The 18,447-nt window shown below is 45.5% G+C and overlaps 1 protein-coding gene across 1 annotated transcript in view; it reads left to right on the top strand.

Annotated features, from left to right (window-relative positions):
• ZMAT4 (zinc finger matrin-type 4) overlaps positions 1–18,447 on the top strand; it is a 309,158-nt gene that overhangs the window by 68,939 nt on the left and 221,772 nt on the right. Inside the window, exon 2 of the mRNA XM_061134790.1 lies at positions 7,113–7,218. Coding sequence (XP_060990773.1) covers positions 7,117–7,218 — 102 coding nt within the window. The 5' untranslated portion in view covers positions 7,113–7,116. The remainder of the gene's footprint in view (positions 1–7,112; positions 7,219–18,447) is intronic.

The raw sequence follows: 18,447 nt of genomic DNA, 5'->3' as shown, positions 1-18,447 counted from the left end.
AGGGGATGACAGAAGATGAGATGGTTGGACGGCATCACCGACTCAATGGGCATGGGTTTGGGTGGACTCTGGGAGTTGGTGATGGACAAGGAGGCCTGGTGTGCTGCGGTTCATGGGGTCGCAAAGAGTCGGACATGACCGAACAATTGAATTGAACTGAACTGAACTGATACTGATGAGTTCACAAAGTCATATGGATTGGCAGTCTGGGAAATGCAGAAATCTGCCCCTAAGGGCGAGAGTGATTCTTTGGTTGAAATTGCCATAAGTCTTAAATCCTATTTTTTTTTTAATATTAACTTATTTGGCTGTTCTGAGTCTTAATTGTGACATCTTCATGTTTAGTTGAGGCATGTGGGATCTAGCTCCCTGACCAGGGTTTATAACTGGGCCCCCTGCATTGAGAGAGTGAAGTCTTAGCCCCTGGACTACTATGGAAGTCTGTTAAATCCTATTTTTTTAAAGGACTAGTGAGGGAGGAGAGTATGTGAAGGAGTAGATTAGGTTGTTAGACCTTACAGGTGAGTTTTGGACTGAAAATGCCCAAATCTGTGATGAGATACCTGAAGGTGGGGATCACTGAGCTGAAGGCATCTCTCTCCAAGGGCCAGGGGCACAGAGGTTTCGCCCAGGGGATCATAATGGCTGTTGGCTATCACAGAGCCACCCCAGAGAGTGGCTGTGTGTGCAGAAAGTTGGTCATGTCCAGTCTTTGGGTGGTGTGTTCTTCCTTTATGTCTCCCCGGGAGCAGGTCACAGCAGGAAGTGCAAATGGGCAATGGAGAAGGTGGGAGAAGTTGGGACGCACTTCTTATCAAAATGCTCCATCTGTCACTGCCAGCGCCTACTGACAGTAAGAGGAGATTGGAAACATTCGTGAAGTGTGGGGTCTTCACAGGCATCCAGCCCCAGTATCAGCTGCTGGTGGAATTCAGTGAAAACAAGACATTTTGGTGGATGATATTAATACACAACAGAAATCCTGTGATGGCAATAAAGGCTATGATTTTAGCACACCAACGGTGTTATCTTCCCCCTTACTCTTGAAGGTGGTTCTATTTATTTCTCTGCTTCAATATTTACAGCCTCTTTCCTGAAAATAAGAATAACGATAATACAAAAATAATAACATTTGTAACAGTGGTGGTAATATCTGTTTTTGAGTGTCTGCCATATGTCACAGTCTTTGTTAGATGTTTTCCATCTACATCCTCTCCAGTCATCACAATAACCCTGGGAGAATGTTTACCCCATTTCACAAATGAGGAAAACAGAGCTCAAGGAGGATATGTAACTTGCTCACAGACCTAGTTGGTGAGGGACCAAACCTGGGTCTGAACTAATGTCTTGTTTTCCTCTAAGGAGCCCTGCGTGGGTTTGGGGATTTTTGAGACAGAAGCTATTTTAGCATTATTAGAAATGGAACGGAATGAAGAATATCAATCTTGGCTACCAAGCCTCAGGTTTCTTTGGCTTTTCAGCCTGTGTTCCTCAAATCTGCTCTTGAGGAGCAGGACGAGGCAGAAAGGGAGGTTTCATTATCTGCCTTTGATTGCTGCTGCTGCTGCTGCTAAGTCGCTTTAGTCGTGTCTGAAGCTGTGCGATCCCATAGACGGCAGCCCACCAGGCTCCTCTGTCCCTGGGATTCTCCAGGCAAAAACACTGGAGTGGGTTGCCATTTCCTTCTCCAATGCATGCAGGCATGCTAAGTCACTTAAGTCAAGTCCAACTCTATGCGACCCTATGGACAGCAGCCCACCAGGCTCCTCTGTCCATAGGATTCTCTAGGCAAGAGTACTGGAGTGGGTTGCCATTTCCTTCTCCTTTGATTGAAGATCCTGAAAAAGGCCATTCCTGCCACCATGAGCAATGTGTTGGGACCTGCCTCTCCTTCCATCTGGACCTTCAGCTTGGTGTCCCCGTCTCTTCTCTCATTGTACTGCCTCCTCCCCTTATGGTGTATAATCCTGAATTAGCCCCGCCAGTGCCCTTTGTATGTGTCTTCTTATGCCAACCAATAGCAAGATATTTTTTTTCTCCCTGTTCCAGGGAAAAGAATTAGCTTGAGTTGGAACCCATTTCTCTTCACTCTAATCCAATCCATTCTCAAATGTTCAACTCTAATAGAACTGGAAGAGTTCTTTAAGATTCTTCTCATCTCTTTAAATCCTGTAGCATTTTTTTTTTTTTTAAACCAGCCCATTATACTTGCTGCCTGTGTCTTAGGTATTTTGTGGGTATCTGTCTTCTCATTAAATAGCTCAGAAAGATTTGGAAGACAGGAAATGTGCCTTGTTTTATCCTGATGTCATCCTGATGCACGGTAGATGCTCAGTAACCATTATTTGGTTACTTTTAAATTTGGGCTGCGCTGTGTCTTTGCTGCAGTGCGTGGGCTTTCTCTAGTTGTGTGTGTGGGTTCTGGGCTTCCCTTGTTGTGGCCCATGGGCTCGAGAGCTTGTGTGATCACTAGTTGCAGCACGTGGCCTCTCTAGTTGCAGTGCACAGGCTTCATTACCCCAAGCATGTGAGATCTTTTAATTCCCCAAGCAGGGATTAAATCTGAGTCTCCTGTATTGGAAGGGGGATTCTTAACCACTGGGCCACCAGGGAAGTCCCCCCAAACCATTATTGAATAAACAGAACCTCCCCCTCTGTATTTTCTTTTATATTATTATTATTATTCTGAGCTATACCTCTGTGCCTTCCACTGTCACTGCTACACATTTAAATAGGTCTGTTGCTTTATTGAGACCTGGGCTAGCACAGAAGAATCTGACCACATTCCTGTTCTAATACTGCCTCTTAATTCTACTCTGGGCCTTGATTTTCCTAACATACAGGTAGCACTTTCCTCTGTGAATGCTAAAGAGTTGAAGTTCTTCAAACCTTTAATGTTTGCTTTGAAATGCGCCAGGATGGGGAATACTGAGAAAGCTTTTCGTTCAGGTCAGTTTCAAGTCTCGGAAATCAAACTGCTTCTCTCCTTCCTTTCCTTCCTTTTTTCTCCTCCATCACAATGTCCCAGTGCCTCAGAGTTTAGTGCAGTCAGCATGTTCTTAGAGTGGGGGATCGCCACGTGTTGGCTCTGGGCCGGTAGGACTGGTCAGTAAGTGATCAATGGTCCAGCTCTGTTGCAGCCCTATCAGATGATTCAGCACCATGGACAAGGCCAAGGAAAGCGTCAAGTCTTCCTGCCTTTTCTTCCCAGCTCTCCTATACTTCTGAAGGCTAGGGAAGCTAAGATCCTCTTCTAAACAAGCTGGAGAAGGGGAGCAAGTGGCAGCCTTCCGCTTGGGAATTCCACTTTTTGAATCATAAATCAGACCTTCTGTTTATCTAAAGTAACCAACACACAGAGAGTTCTCTTGTCTTGGAGAAACGGCCTCCTGCACAGACTAGACTGACCCTTGTTCCCTGATGGTCTCCTGCTCTAAATTAACTTATTCCAAGCCTTGTCAGTTTCGGGGGGTGGTGTCTTTATGGTCCTTTTCCTGCATGTGAACTTATTCAAGTCAATATTCTTATATAAACCAGTGGAAAAAGCCAGGATATTCTCTTCTTCCTTTGAATTTTTTTTTTTTTTTTAGTATACACACTTTATATTCTGCCTTTAAAGCTATTTCTGCTCCACAGCTGCTTTACCGAGACTCAGACTCCTACGGGCCCCACTTGGTCCGCCATGTACCTTGAATATCCTTTCACACTGTTTGATTTCTGCAGTTGGTTGTATAATGAGGAGGGAGTATGCAGTGAGTCTGGAGATTCCTATTAACCAGGTCACCCATGAATCTATTTTTGTGCTCTTCTTTATTAGAAATAGCAGGGAACACGATAATATTTAAACACAACTGCTTAGAGGAGCTTGGCTTCAAAATACACCTTCCCAAGTTTTCTTTTCCCATTTGACATTTCAAAATGTTGTACTACATTTTTCACATCATCAAAGCGCCTCCTCTCCATTTGCATTCCAGGCTGTGAATACAGACCATTGCAAATGACAGTAGATATTTTGGAGGGTCATTTGGATTCGTGATCCTCTGCCCACATATCGGGAGTGTTTCATTCTGTTCTTGGCACTGCTGTTGAAGATGGTCCATAAAAAGATACAGACCAAGATGATAAAGGAGGACAGGGGTTGGGAATAGATAGAAGAGAGTTATCTCCAATGCTTGAAGGAGGGGACCTCATGAGAAAGGGGAGTAAAATTATTCTGTATTGTTCCCAAGGACAGAATCAATGAATGGAATGTACAAGGGGACAGATTTTGATTCAGCCTAAAGAGTGCCTGAAGACTAATGCTACCAGACTCTAGAGCAGGTTGTCATGTGAGGTAGAGAGCTTCCAGGCACTATAGGTGCTGAACTCCAGGTTGACCGGGCTGTCTGCCCGGAATGATCCTTCCAGAAATAACAGGTCCATTTCAGCTGCAAGAATCACCCATCCTTACTCCTTGGCATTACTGTCAGAACTCGGGGCATTGGAAACCACAGGTGCTCTTGTCTCTTGGCAGCAGAAACTCTGAGTCCTTTAGAATTGCTTAATATAAATGTCCTCATGGGCCATGACAGCCAAAGTCAAAGTAGAAAGGGATTTTGGAGTTGTTGAGGCAGGCAGCCTTTTGTTTCAGGCAGATATTTTATTCTTGAGACACAGCTGTTTATTTGTTTAAAATGTATTTATTTATAAAATTTTGTTTATGTATGTATTGATTTCTGGCTGTGCGGGGTCTTCGTGGCTGCACATGGGCTTTCTCTAGTTGCGGCGATGGGCGGCGTCTCTTGTTGCAGAGCATGGGCTCGTGGCTCACGGCCTTAGTTGCCCTGAGGCAAGTGAAATCTTCCTGGATCGGGGTCGAATCTGTGTTCCCTGCACTGGCAGGTGGATTTTTAACCAGTGGACCACCAGAGAAGCTCAGCGACCCAACTATTTAGGTGCTTTGTAAAAACGTCTTCAATTGGACGGCAATCTTCCATTTGTTGCATTAATCAAGACTTGCCCAATATCTTACCAACATTGGTATGCCACTAAAAATAGGATAGCGATCCCTTTCAAACAAAGGGACTTCTGCAGTTTATATTACCTTCTCTTCTTTTGATATTCTCCGCAATTCTCCAAGGAGGCATGGAAAGTAGTATTTTCTCAATTTTTATAGGAAGAAAACTGAGACCTGCAGGGCTTAGTGACTCATCTGCATCATGCAGCTGGCAAGCTGTGCTCCACCTGGGATGGAGCTGGAAAGTGGGAATTGGAACCATGGCAGCTTGTCTGTGGCCATGCCAAGAACCAGCGATGTGGCTTTGGACAGTTTCACATGTACAGTAAGGGCGTTGGTGTATGCTGAGTTCCAGGGGCAGACCCCACCCTGCCATCTGGGCTTTTCTGGCCTTGGCACCTGGCACAGTCCTTACTCTTTGCCTGGCAGGTAGGAGGTAAGATGAAGTGAAATTTTGGGTTGGAGAAAAGCATCATGATGCACAGGTGTGTATTTCCAGGGTGGTGACATGACATGCAATACACTTCTGTGTCAGATCACCTTCACAAACTTGAGAACCTTGGCTGCACTGTATTTGGCATGCTGTGCAGTATGTGAGATCTTAGTTCCCTAACCAGGGATCGAACCTGTGTGCCCTGAATTGGGAGCTCAGAGCCTTAACCACTGGACCTCCAGGGAAGTCCCTGGCTGCATTTTAATTCAGAGTTTGGAATTTGAGGATGTTTGCTTACCTTTGCAGGTTCAATTGTGGTGGGGAGGGGTAGAAATAATCTTTATGAATTTCCTCTGCCTTATGTATAGAAGACTCAGTAGGAATCATGAGGGCTCCTCACTTTACAAGATATAGGCTTGCAAAAAAAGGCAATAGTTTAGTCTGATTTTTTTAAAATTGTCTAAGTATAGCTGTGCATGCATGCATCCTAAGTCGCTCAGTCATGTCTGACTCTGTGACCCCAGGACTGCAGCTTGCCAGGCTACTTGTCTACGGGATTCTTCAGGCAAGAATACAGGAGTGGGTTGCTGTATCCTCCTCCAGGGGATCTTCCTGACTGACCCAGGGGTCGAATCCATGTCTTTTACTTCTAACCTGCATTGGCAGGCAGGTTTTTTTTTTTACCACTAGCGCCACCTGGGAAGCCCCCAAGCATAGTTTTGAACTCAAAACTCTTTGATTTTTCTTGGAAGCCCCTTGGGGCTTCCCTGGTGGCTCAGATGGTAAAGAATCTGCCCACAATGCAAGAGACCTGGGTTCGACCCCTGGGTTGGGAAGATCCCTTAAAGGAGGACATGGCAACCCACTCCAGCATTCTTGCCTGGAGAATCCCCATGGACAGAGAAGCCTGACTGGCTACAGTCCATGGGGTCACAAAGAGTCAGGCATGACTGAGTGACTAAGTTTGTACAAGGCTCTTGACAAAGCTAACCTGTTTCTTTGTACTACAAAAGTAATTCATATTCATTGCAGAAAATTTAAGAAGAAAGAAAATCATGTCATTATCTATAATCTCCCAAAGACAGCTGCTACTAACATTCTGTTAAAACTTCCTGGAATGTTTTTCTGCACACCTCTACATGTTTTAAAAGAAATTAGTATAATACTGTACATACTGATTTGTAAACCTTTTGCTGTTAATGGTAAACGTTTTCCTACTTTACTAAATATTCTATGAAAATATTTGATCTGAGTGTGGATTTGGGAGGTATATAGCATTCTAGCATGCCGATGTATCAAAATTCATTTAACCTACTTCCTACTCTTGGCTATATTGGGCGCTTACAGTATTTTGGTAATATAAATTATTTTTGAAGATGTCTTCTCACATAAATTCTTAGCAGTACAGTAGACGCAAGTCTGATTTGTCATACATAGAAAACTAAAGTTGGATTTCAGGTTTTTAGAGTATCAGCCAAGCTGTTGAACATTTATGAGAAAATGGTCCGCTACACACTTTCTAAAGGTGACTGACATGGTCACCCCAAAGGTTTGGGGAGATCTCCCCAACTGTCACCGTTGTTGGATCTGGTAGCAGGCTCCTGGCTCCTTCGCACCCTTAATGTCCTTACCTAAGCACCATGGCAGTGGATTCACGCCTCTCTTCTGTTGGTTTTCTTCTAGCCTGATGAAGTCCTCCGACATCGACCAGGACCTGTTCACAGACATCTACTGCAAAGTGTGCAGCGCACAGCTGATCTCGGAGTCTCAGCGCGTGGCCCACTACGAGGTAAGAACAGCTTCTCCCACCCGGGGTGTTCAGACGGAGGAAAGAGCAGCCTCAGTCAAGGTCGTGGGACCTGAGGGTTCTGCCTCCGGACCTGGGGTGGATCTGAAGAACCACGGGGCTTGAGCACACAGTCTGAGATCAGGTCAGGACAGAGGTGCACGCGTGGGGTTGCAGAGAGGGCTAAGGATGGTATTTTCAGGCCTCTGGAAGTTTCCCAGGTCCTGCTTTTCCCTTTCGACCTCAGCACCCCCGGGAACCCAGTGGGCTTCCTCTGCTTGTTGAATCTGTCACTGCTTATCTCGAGTTCCTTCCAGGGATGCATTAGTGCCAGCTTCTCTATCCTTCGCTGATGCTTGAAGGAAAGCCCAGAGGTCCTTTCTCCATCACTGGAGGGAAAATGGCAGCAGGAGTGGTCCAGCACCGGATTCCTTCCGCCTTCTGGCTGCTGCTCCCAAAGGGTTTATCAACAGAAAGACTTCCCTCGCGGGGTGATAACCAAGTTTTTTGTAAGTCCAAATATTCTTGAAGGACATAACTCAGTGGCTTTGACTTTTTAGGGTGGGAGCTCAGAAGGCTGCTTGTTGATCCTTTATTGGGAAGAGAGGATGAGAGGAGAGAGGTCGACCCGTTTCTGAGGAGGGAATAGGGGGCACATGTGGAGAAAAGGGGCCCCTGGCCCCCCAGATGCTGCCCAGGGCCTGTAGCTTTGCAAGAGAACACAGACCAGTGAGAACACGAGCTTTCAAGGGCGATAATTTGTAAGTAATTTTAGATGGAGGGCTTAGCCAGCAGTTTTCTTTTTGTCTGTCTCATCTGACAAATGCCAGTTGTCACTGTCACTCACCACATTCCTCTGAGTCTCAGATTCCTCCGAGCACAGGGAAAACAATAATAATCACACACACACACGCACACCCCAGGACCCGTTCCTTGGCCCCTGTGTGCTTCTTGGGGTTTTGTGGTGACCAGATGAGAGCCCTTGAAATGGCTATTTGTGCAAATGTTCTTTGGCAGCTATAACGTGTGCCCAACATGCAAAATTACATTGTTTCTCATTATCTACTCTGTGGCAGCAATGTTTGGACGATGGCAAAGAAAACTTGCTCTTCAGAGAAAACTTTAAAAAATCAGCCTCTGCAAAAAAAAAAAAAAAAAAAAAAAAAGTCAGCATATTCTTTTGTCAGTAGGCAATCAAGTGGAAGAAGAAGAAAATGTGAACCACAGAAGGGTGATCTAAAGTGGAAGGTAGCCATCTTTTGAAATGAAGAATTTCTAAATTTGGTAGATATTGCTCTGTAAACACATATGGTTTTTTATTAATTCCATTTCCCCATTGAAGGAAACTCAGGGTATTCGTCCCTGCTCTGAAATTCCATAGCCCATTATATTCTCTCTTTATTAGACCTTTTGGGTTCCCTTTTTAATCATCTTACTAGATTCTAGTAAGGAGCTTCTTGGTAGCTCAGTTGGTAAAGAATCCGCCGGCAATGCAGGAGACCTCGGTTCGATTCCTGGGTTGGGAAGATCCGATGGAGAAGGGATAGGCTACCCACTCCAGTATTCTTGGGCTTCCCTTGTGGCTCAGCTGATAAAGAATCTGCCCGCAATGCGGGAGACCTGGGTTTGATCCCTGGGTTCGGAAGATCTCCCGGAGAAGGGAAAGGCTACCCACTCCAGTATTCTGGCCTGGAGTATTCCATGGACTGTATATAGTCTGTGGGGTCGGAAAGAGTCGGACATGACTGAGCGACTTTCACTACTAGATTCTTATGACCAGAAACAGAGTTTATTCATCTGCTCTTCCATAATTCCTGGAACAGTGTCTGCCCATCAGAGCCATTCACTGAGCTTTTGTTTACAAAAATAATCTGGTGACCCTGTCCAGGCACTCCTTCCTTATTACCTGAGCTAGAAAGGTAATGTCAGAAAATCAAAAACATCAATTCTTTTTAAAGGAAAAAAAAACTTAGCTGCTCAGTTACAGACTTAGTTATTTGAACTCCGCTTTTCCTCTCACCACACTGTACTGTCTATGGCCCAATCCAATGGTTTAGAAGATGTGTTAGGGTTTGTTGCAAGTAGTACAGGTGAGCTTCCCTGGTGGCTTAGCCGGTAAAGTTGTCTGCTCGCAATGCTGGAGACCTGGGTTCCATCCCTGGGTCGAGAAGATCCCCTGGAGAAGGAAATGGCAATCCGCTCCAATACTCTTGCCTGGAGAATTCCAAGGATGGAGGAACCTCATAGGCTACAGTCCATGGGGTTGCAAAGAGTCGGACATGACTGAGTGACTTCACTTCATTTTAGCACAGGTGGGAGGAAGAAGTGAAAACAATTACAATAGACGTTCAGTTAGCAGAGTCACACATCTTTAGAACAATGCATCCCAGTCAACCAGGGATGGGACCTCTGAGCGACGGTTCATGCCCTGCCTCCAGGCAGACATGGGCCCTTCCTTCAAGGGAAACAGCAGCTGCAAAGCTGCAGGGGCCGCAGAGAAGGCTGAGTTAGGACCCAGCGCACCCTGAGGCTCTGGTTAGGAGATGTCCTTTGTTCTTCATCTCCAGGAGGATGACTTCTATCACATGATCCCCAAGGCTGTCTGAGAACAGATTTGCTGATTTCATTCATCCCTCGCCCTCCTCCACACACTCCCTCTGCTGGAACTGCGTCTAGAGTGGGTCTCTGTGAGTCTTGTGGCCAGAATTTGGGCTGTATATACACAGTGCTGGATTAAACCTCAGAGATGGAGTTTGGGATGAAGTAGAAAGAAATAGCTTGATTGCTTTGCCAGGCATAGGGGGCCAGGGCTAATGCCCTCAAGATGGTATGTCCGCCCTAGAGCAGGTAGTGAGGAGTCTTGCAGTGTTCAAGATGTAGGGCATGGTCAGCTTGTGAACACTCTTCTGATTGGTCAGTGATGAAGTAATGGCAAGTCAGCATCATCAACCTTCTGCTTCCAGTTGGTCTGGGCTCTGCTTCTGTGTGGGCAGCAGAGAGTTACCTTCTTCCACCTGCTGCGGGTTTCAATGTCTGCAAAACAGCTCAAAGGACATGACTGAGAACGTTATCTGTAGCCCTTGAGGAAGAACTAAGGTCCTTGCCTTTGTTTAATGGCTAACATATTATTTTGTCTTGCTTGACTGTTTTCCTCTCTGCATTTTCTCACTTCTCTGATTAAATTTATTCTTTGACTAAAATTTTTCTACAGACAAAAGGCAGGCAGAGGACCTGGACGGGGTCTGTTCTGGGAAGGCCCCATAGGGTCATGTTTGTTACAGTCTCCAAACTCACACTGGCCACGTGGTCACATTTACTCTCAATACTCTATCATTGATTTTTTGCTTGAGTTTGATTTTACTCTCAGTTTGACCAGATCATATTCCCAGCCCTCTATGGGGCAAATCAGTGACAGTCTACTGTGTATTTTCTGCATGCCCAGCACTGTTAGTGTTTGCTCTCACAGGGGTTCTGGGTTATATCAGGAGTAGTCTCTGCCCCTAAGAAGCTCATAAACTCCATTGGAAGGAAAAGCTATGAATACTTTGGTGTGGTACCTGTGTGTGTGATACCAAGAACAGAACCTGTAGATTCTGCTCCTAAGGAAAGGCTGATCTAATTTAATACAAACAAAGTGTCCATTCTTCTGTCCATTTAGCTTTGTGATACGTATGCTATATGGTGCTGTTAAATTTTTGGATCTTCGCAAATTCCAAATTCAAAAGGGTGAGTCATCACCAAGATCTATTATGGTCAAGAGAGATTTGTGGGGGATGACAAGAATTACCAAGGCTTCAATGGATTGGAGTAGGAAATAGCAACCCACTCCAGTATTCTTGCCTGGAAAATTGTATGAACAGAGGAGCCTGGTGGGCCACAGTCTGTGGAATTGCAAGGAGTAGGACACGGCTGAGCACGCATGCACGATGGATGGTTTAAATTTAGTGATTACTGGAATAAGGGGCCTTGGAGCACTAAGGAGACCAGCCTGACTGGACTGAAAGATTTTTGCTAGGGAGGCTGGCAGCACCTTCAGGTAGGGTGGGATCAAGAGGTAAGGAAAGGGGAACCTGGACTCTTCTGAGGCTCTCAAGTTTTTGAGAGCATAAAAAATAACTGAGCCTTTCTGAATGATAGCTTGTTTATGGTGGTCAAGATGTATTGATGGGAAAAGAACAGTTCTTGATGTAAGTTTTGCCAAGAGCCTAGCGTGCCAGTCCACTGAAGTTGGAGAGAAAAACACAGCAGACGTGTAATTGCTAATAGCTTCATGCCCCATTTAAAAGCCTGAACCTTTGTACAGGAGGACAGAACAACCTAATATATGTCTAATGGACCAAACACTTCCATGCTATACTTTTAAGATCTCTTTTCGCATGTGGACTCTGGGAGTGAAAAAAGAAGAAACATAAAGACATTATTGCTTTTCTTATTTGCTAAGCGTTAATAACATGTTAATGTTTCGGTAGAAAATATAATTAGAGGCTGTCTCTTCTCACTGGTTGAATAGTTGGAATCAGTAGAACAAGTAGATGCAGACAGAGAGGGGAACTAGAAAGCTTTCAGATGAACATACCTGAATGTTACAGAAGTTAAAAACTATTTCCTAGTGAGGCCACAAGAGAAGGCATGGTTTTCTAGGTACAGGAAGAAGAGGATCCCAACCCTATGAGAATTGAAGCCAAAAGGGCAGAAAGATTATTTCTTGGAGTAAAACTAAAGGAAGAAGATGTATGATCGGATCTAGAAGGAAAGAGAAAACTCTTGTTAGGCAGACCCAAGGAAGTCAGTCATCACAGTGCCAGCCCGGAGTGCGTGTCTGTTCTGTGAACCCTAATGTCCCTTGTGTTGTTTTTCTGGCTGTGTAATTAATCATTCTTTGTGAAATCTGTGTCTCAGAGGCACCTCCAAACAAGACGGTGAGCTTCCTGAGGACGCACTGCAGTCTTGCCTTGTGTTTCTGATTTATTAATATTTCCACACTTGGACGATGGTTGTTGCTCACTGGCGCTTAGAGGTTGATGAAGAGGCTGGGCTGGGACTGGTGGAGGGAGGTGGTGGGGCAGGTTTCACAGAAGCCTTGATGGCTACACCAGAAGAGGCGACGCTATAGACTGGTAGTCACTCTGTACTCGGAGCAACCTTCAAGGTAGAGGTGACAGTTCCATAGTTACGGGGAAGACGATTCTCCAAACTGATGGGAAAGTCTTCAGCCATCTCTGAATCTTGTAGTAATGTGGGTTCTGGCAAGGGCACCCCATTAGCTCACCCAGGAAAGTCAGAATCTAGTATTTCTCTGGTCAGTAGCAGCAGGTGCTGGGGCATACTGACAAGATTGCTGGGTTTCACTTGTTTTGATGGCCTTCCAACACAGCTCTGGCCTTCCCTAGCTGCTGTGTAAAGTTGGGAATAGCCAAAGGGCACTCTCCTTGGCCCTCTGGGTCAGACAGGAGATGGGGCATAAGTGTTTTGTGGGTAGAGCCAAGAGGGTACACGCGAGGTCCCTGAGAAGTGCTGATCCGTGTCTTTAGCTCTTGGTGCTACCAGTGCCTCTGTTTGGGGCTTCCCTGGTGGATCAGTGGTAAAGAACCCACCTGCCAATGCAGGAGGCATGAGAGACGTGGGTTTGGTCCCTGGATCAGGAGGCTACCCTAGAGGAGGGCATGGCAGCCCACTCCAGTATTCTCGCCTGGACAATCACATGGACAGAGGAGGCTGGCGGGCTACAGCCCGTGGGGTCACAAAGAGTCGGACACCACTGAAGTGACTTATCACAGCACAGCGTCTCTATTATTTCCTCTATTCCTTCCTCTATTCCTCTATTACTTCCTCACTCTTCGTCCCTCACCCCTTCATCTCCACTTTGCTTCTTCTTTGGGCTAATTGCCTGAGTGAGCATGCAGGCTGGACAACTGACCCGTGTGTGAGATTTGCGGATCAATAGTGTGTTTCTGCAGCCCATTGGACCTGCCAGGTACCAGTCTACCTTGAATATCAGCAGGGCTTCCTGTATCCTCACACCGCTCACACCTCTCCTGGTGATGCTGGTGGTGTGCTCTGGGAGATGCGAGGACCAACTGGGGGAGGATAACAAGAGATCCTTATCTCTTGTTTCTGTGGAGCTGCCTCCTGTGTTACTGTGCATTGAGAACCTCTGTTTTCTCTTTAGGTCTCTTGGAGTCATGACATGCTTAATTTATCCCAGATGCTTTTACTATTAATAATACAATTATCGGTGCATCTGCCGGGGCTAAAGCAGCTCTTAACTACCTTGCATCATGTCCTTGGTTGCCTGATACTCTCCAAAGTCGGTTTCTTGATCATTTCAGGGAACTCTTTTGAGCTTTTGTGAAATTTGTAACCATTCTTAGGTTTTTCTATTGTCTTTTCCAGCAGGCCTGGTCATTCTACCTGGTTATTATTGGCCAAAATGGTTCATGGGCACATAAAATGAATGCTTAATAGAGAAGCTACAGTGAAATAAACAATACAAGGCAAAGGAACACACTCAAGTCCAGAAGACAGACAGAGACACTGACCAAGAGCAGTTATCAGATGCTGTGCTTCATGCTCATTGGTTAGAGCGGGTGGTTGATGAGTTTTCACTTGCTGAGAGCATATGACATCGCTCAATGGATTTTAGAAGCCAGGCCACACTCCATTGGCTAGAACTCAGTTACATGATCCCATTTAACCTCTGAGGAAGTTGGGAAGTGCTCTTTAAACATGCAAGGAAGTAAAATGGGTGCAGCAAATACCTAGGGTCATCTTTGCCGTGTCAACCCCTCTGGTCACCATCACATTCTTCCCGTGGCAGGTGGAGAACATGCATCTCCTCTCCATGGCAACAAGCCCCAGCTGCTACCCAGTCACTGCTGACAGCTCAGGTTTCAGGATCTCCAGGAGGGGGGTGGGTCTCCCTATCAGCTGTGATGTGAATCCTGTTGGCTCGACAACCTATGACCAGAAGAGAAACTTCACCTCTTCTCCTCTTGGGAGTGGTGAAGGCAGCAGAACATTTTCCATCAGAAAAAGGAAGAAAAGAAGGTGAAGGGTAACCAGTAGTTCACAGCAGAGTTGGCGTCCTGCAGTGCAGACATTGGGAAGTTTCTCTTTTCAGGGAGTGGGGAAAGTTGCCCAAATAGATTCCGATATTCCCCTCTGGGAGGGAGTTTCTTGCTCATTTTCCCCAGTGACCCCTGGCTCTGCCCCCAGAGCACTTCCCTGTCCATCCATTGTCCTCCTTGTTACACGTGAAATGAATCCTGGATCCTACATCCTCCTTGGGGACCGCCAGCATTCACAGCCCACTTCCTGCCTGAGATTGATTTAAGGCCTGGAGATCATTCAAAGCTTTTCTAATTCAAGATCATAACGGCTTTGGTAATACAATTCTCTCAGTGATACAGAAGGCTTCTGATTTGTTTCCTTTCAGAAAGCTCTGCATGCCATAACCATACGATGTTTCCTAGACGTAATTTCAAGGCTGTTTATTTTATTGCTTCCTCACCTCTGTGCCTCTATTTTTCAGTTTAATGGTGGCTACCCTGAGGTTATCTGAAAGTGGGTGGAAAGACCACATCCTTAATCTGATTTTTGCCACAGGCCTGAGTCACCACGTGTAGCTGAGAAATCTCACAGAGTCTCCCAACACACACTGTCTTTTAAAATGACAGAGAGGGAAGAGGGAAGGGCATGATAGGGGTAGGAGATTAAGAGGTACTAACTACTATGTATAAAATAAATAAGTGGACTTCCCGGTGCTCTAGTGGTTAAGAATCTGCCAGGGGACACAGGTTCGATTGCGGGTCCGGGAAGATTCTACCTGCCGCAGGGCAACCAAGCTCCTGTGGCACAGCTCCTGAGCCTGGGCGCCCTAGAGCCTGTGCTCCACGACAAGAGCAGTCCCTGCAGTCAGGAACCCGTGCGCTGCAACTAGAGAGGAGCCCCCATTCACTGCAACTAGAGAAGCCCTGTGCACCATGGTGAGGTCTCAGCACAGCCAAAATAAATACATAAATAAAAAAAATTAGCTGCACGTAAAAAGAAGAGAGTAAGCTATGAGGACATATTATTCAGCACAGGGAACATAGCCTACATTTTGTAATAGCTATAAATAGAGTATGATCTATAAAAATTTGAGATCATTGTGTTGCACACCTAAAACTAATAAAATGTTGTAAAGCAACTATGCTTCAATTTTTAAAAAAAGTTGAAAAAAATGACATCTCTCACTTTGAATTGACTAGAAGCAATTAGCAAATGACTTTTCCAACTCTCTAGGTCTCAAATTTCTGGAATAGCTATATTTAGTTGATTTCTATTTGCTAGTGTATCAGTGACACATCATGTTAATAGTTCTTGTAGTTGATTCTTTTATTAAAAAAAAAACATGCCCAAACATCGATAACAGACAAGTAGACATTACCTGTTCATCTGACAAGGTAACATCTAACCAGGCAATCTCTTTTTTGCTTCCTCTTCTAGTTCTTTTAGAATTTTAACCACCTCTGAGTGCAGAATCATCCAGTTCTTGTATCATAAGCTCCAGAGGCAGGTCTGTGCTCCAGGGTGTTGTAGGCAGTAACTTTGCCAATGTTTTGTCATGAATGACCTGGATCCGCTCTATCTGTCCCCTCTCCACTTAACTCTCCACCTGCTAAGCCAATGCCAAATATTTTTTTTTGTAAGGGCTAACCACCCCCCCCCCCCCCAAAAAGGGCAAACCCCCATTTCTATCTTAGGCAAGGTAGGCTAAAACGCAGTCACAAAAATCTCAGCATCTTAGAAATAAATGTTATTGTTGCCCATGTTGTGGCCCATTGTGGGTTAGAAGAGGGCGTTCTGTACCATGCAATTATTTAGGACTAAGGTTGACCGAAGCTCCACCATCTTGGCTCCTGACAAAGAAGACAGATAGTTGCTCCGAGTATCCAAGTCCAGCTGGCATCTGGGGAAACAATAGACAATGTGGGTGACTCTGCAGGACATTTTAGGGGCCAGGCCTGCAGGTGACAATGCCATTCCCACTCACCTTCTACTGACCAGAGTTCAGTCTTGTCTTTTCTTCTGTCTGCATGTGAGGCTGGGCAAGGTGGTTTAGCTGGGTGCCCAGGAGGAAAGTGAAGCCTGTCTGGTGAACGTACAGCATCACCTCTGTGCACGACGTGAGTGTGTTGCTGGAGAGGACGTGGTGGTTAGAGCCTGCTGTGGGTTTGTTGGGGGTGGAGGTGGGCGGGAGAAGAGGAAGAGAAGAAAGGCTACATCCCCCAGGGAGTGCTTTGGGCGAACAGATGAATAGGGGACCACTCCGGAAGTCAAGTGCCCGGGGGCCAGTGTGAACTTGATGCCTCCTTCATTTCTGGGCAGCATGGAAAACTGAAGCCACCGTTGTGTTGTCTAAGAGACAAAGCAATAAAATGCTATTAACCGAGAATGTTTTCTCCAACTCCTCTGACTTAATTGGTCAAGCCCAGAGACGGTCTAGTTGGAGTTTGGTACCCCTGTCTGTCCTCAGCTGGTGTCCTGCATGCCCTTCTGTGTCTGAAGGTGTATTCCTGATGTATTCGTGGAGAGAGATGTATTCCACGTCCACCTACTCCTCCATCATCTTGTTCTTAGTTGGAGTTTGGAGCCTGTGTTCTGAGTGGTGTGTCTGATTGTAGGGTGCCCCCTCCCCGGCTCTGCCTTTTCAGCCCCCCATCAGGTCTCCCGGGCTCTGAGCTCTGGGCCCCCTGAGTGGTGAGCAGCCCACCCACCCCACACTCAGGGGTCTGGGAGCCGTCCCAGAGGGGCGGCTCTCTGTCTGCAGGCAGATGTTAGGGATCTGCCCTGGGTTCAGCATCTTCTTTTTTTTCAGCATCTTCTAAAGATGGATGTTTGAGAGAAATTTCTCTTTGCTCTCCCTTGTTCTTCTGCTTGAGAGGCTGCTTCGTCACCTGCCCCCTGACTCTGATCTTGTTTCATGGTTTGCTTTATCCACCAAATTCAAGACCACGTCCAGCAACAGGATTCTGTGAGAGCCTCTCTTGTACTCACTTTACCCCGTGTGCTATTCTGCTCTTTTCCCTGTTTTATTTTAAATCTGTACCTCTCAATTATTTGTTTCATCCTTTTGCATTAGAGGTGGATGTTGTTTTGATATGACTTCTTAAAGTCTTTGAGGAAAATAGCGGGGGATAAACATATTAATATTTAATCTTTATTTTTAACATGCTATTCATTTTTTTGGAAGAAAGGGACACATTTATAGGGCTCAAATTTTTCAAAATGTGGAAGGGGTATATAATATGAAGATTCTTACACTTATTCCCGTCTCTCAACTCCCCAACTCTCCATCTCAGAAGAATCAGAGGTGACTGATTTTCTTTGACGTGATCTATGCATATCAAAGCAACTTAATTAAAAAAATTTTTTATTGGAGTATAGTTGATTTACAGTGTTGTTTTAGTTTCGGGTATACAGCAGAGTTTATCAGTTATATTAACACAGGTGCATATATGCTTTGTAGTGTGTAGTCGCTTAGTCATATCCGACTCTGACACCCCATGGACTGCAGCACACCAGGCTCCTCTGTCCATGAAGTGGGCTGCCATGCCCTCCTTCAGGGGATCTTCCTGACCAAAGGGATTGAATCCAGGTCTCCTGCATTGTAGGTGGATTCTTTACCATCTGAGTCACCAGGGAAGCCCACATATACCTATATTCACTCTTTTTATGATTCTCTTCCCCGATAGGCCGTTACAGAGTATTGAGTAGAGTTCCCTGTGCTGAATAGTCGGTCCTTATTATCTACTTTATACATAGCAGTGTACATGTGTCAAGCCCAAACTCCTCATTTCTCCCCACCCCCCACTTCCCCCTCCTGCACTGCCCCTCCGTGACCATAAGTTTGTTGTCTACATCTGTGACTCTATTTCCGTTTTGTAAATAAGTTCATTGGTACCACCTTTTTAAGATTCCCACATGTAAACAGTTTCATCTGATACTTGTCTTTGGCCCATTTCTCTCAGTTTGACAATCTCTAGGTACACCCATGTTGCTGCAATTTAATTTTTTCTCTTATTTACGTTCCACAAATGCATGCTAAGAGCCGACATGTGTCGTCTGTTTTAGGTGTGGCTTAGATTCTCATGATATGATATCACCACTTGTAAAGAAAACACCTGACTGAATTGACTGATGACTCCTTGGCAGCCGTGATAAAACTCTGGTAGCTGCAGGAAGATGTTC

Source organism: Dama dama, chromosome 32 (genome assembly GCF_033118175.1).
Source record: "Dama dama isolate Ldn47 chromosome 32, ASM3311817v1, whole genome shotgun sequence".
In the NCBI taxonomy this organism is placed as follows: Eukaryota; Metazoa; Chordata; class Mammalia; order Artiodactyla; family Cervidae; genus Dama; species Dama dama.
Note: the sequence above shows the minus strand (reverse complement) of the source record. Positions and strands in the feature narration are given on the sequence as shown.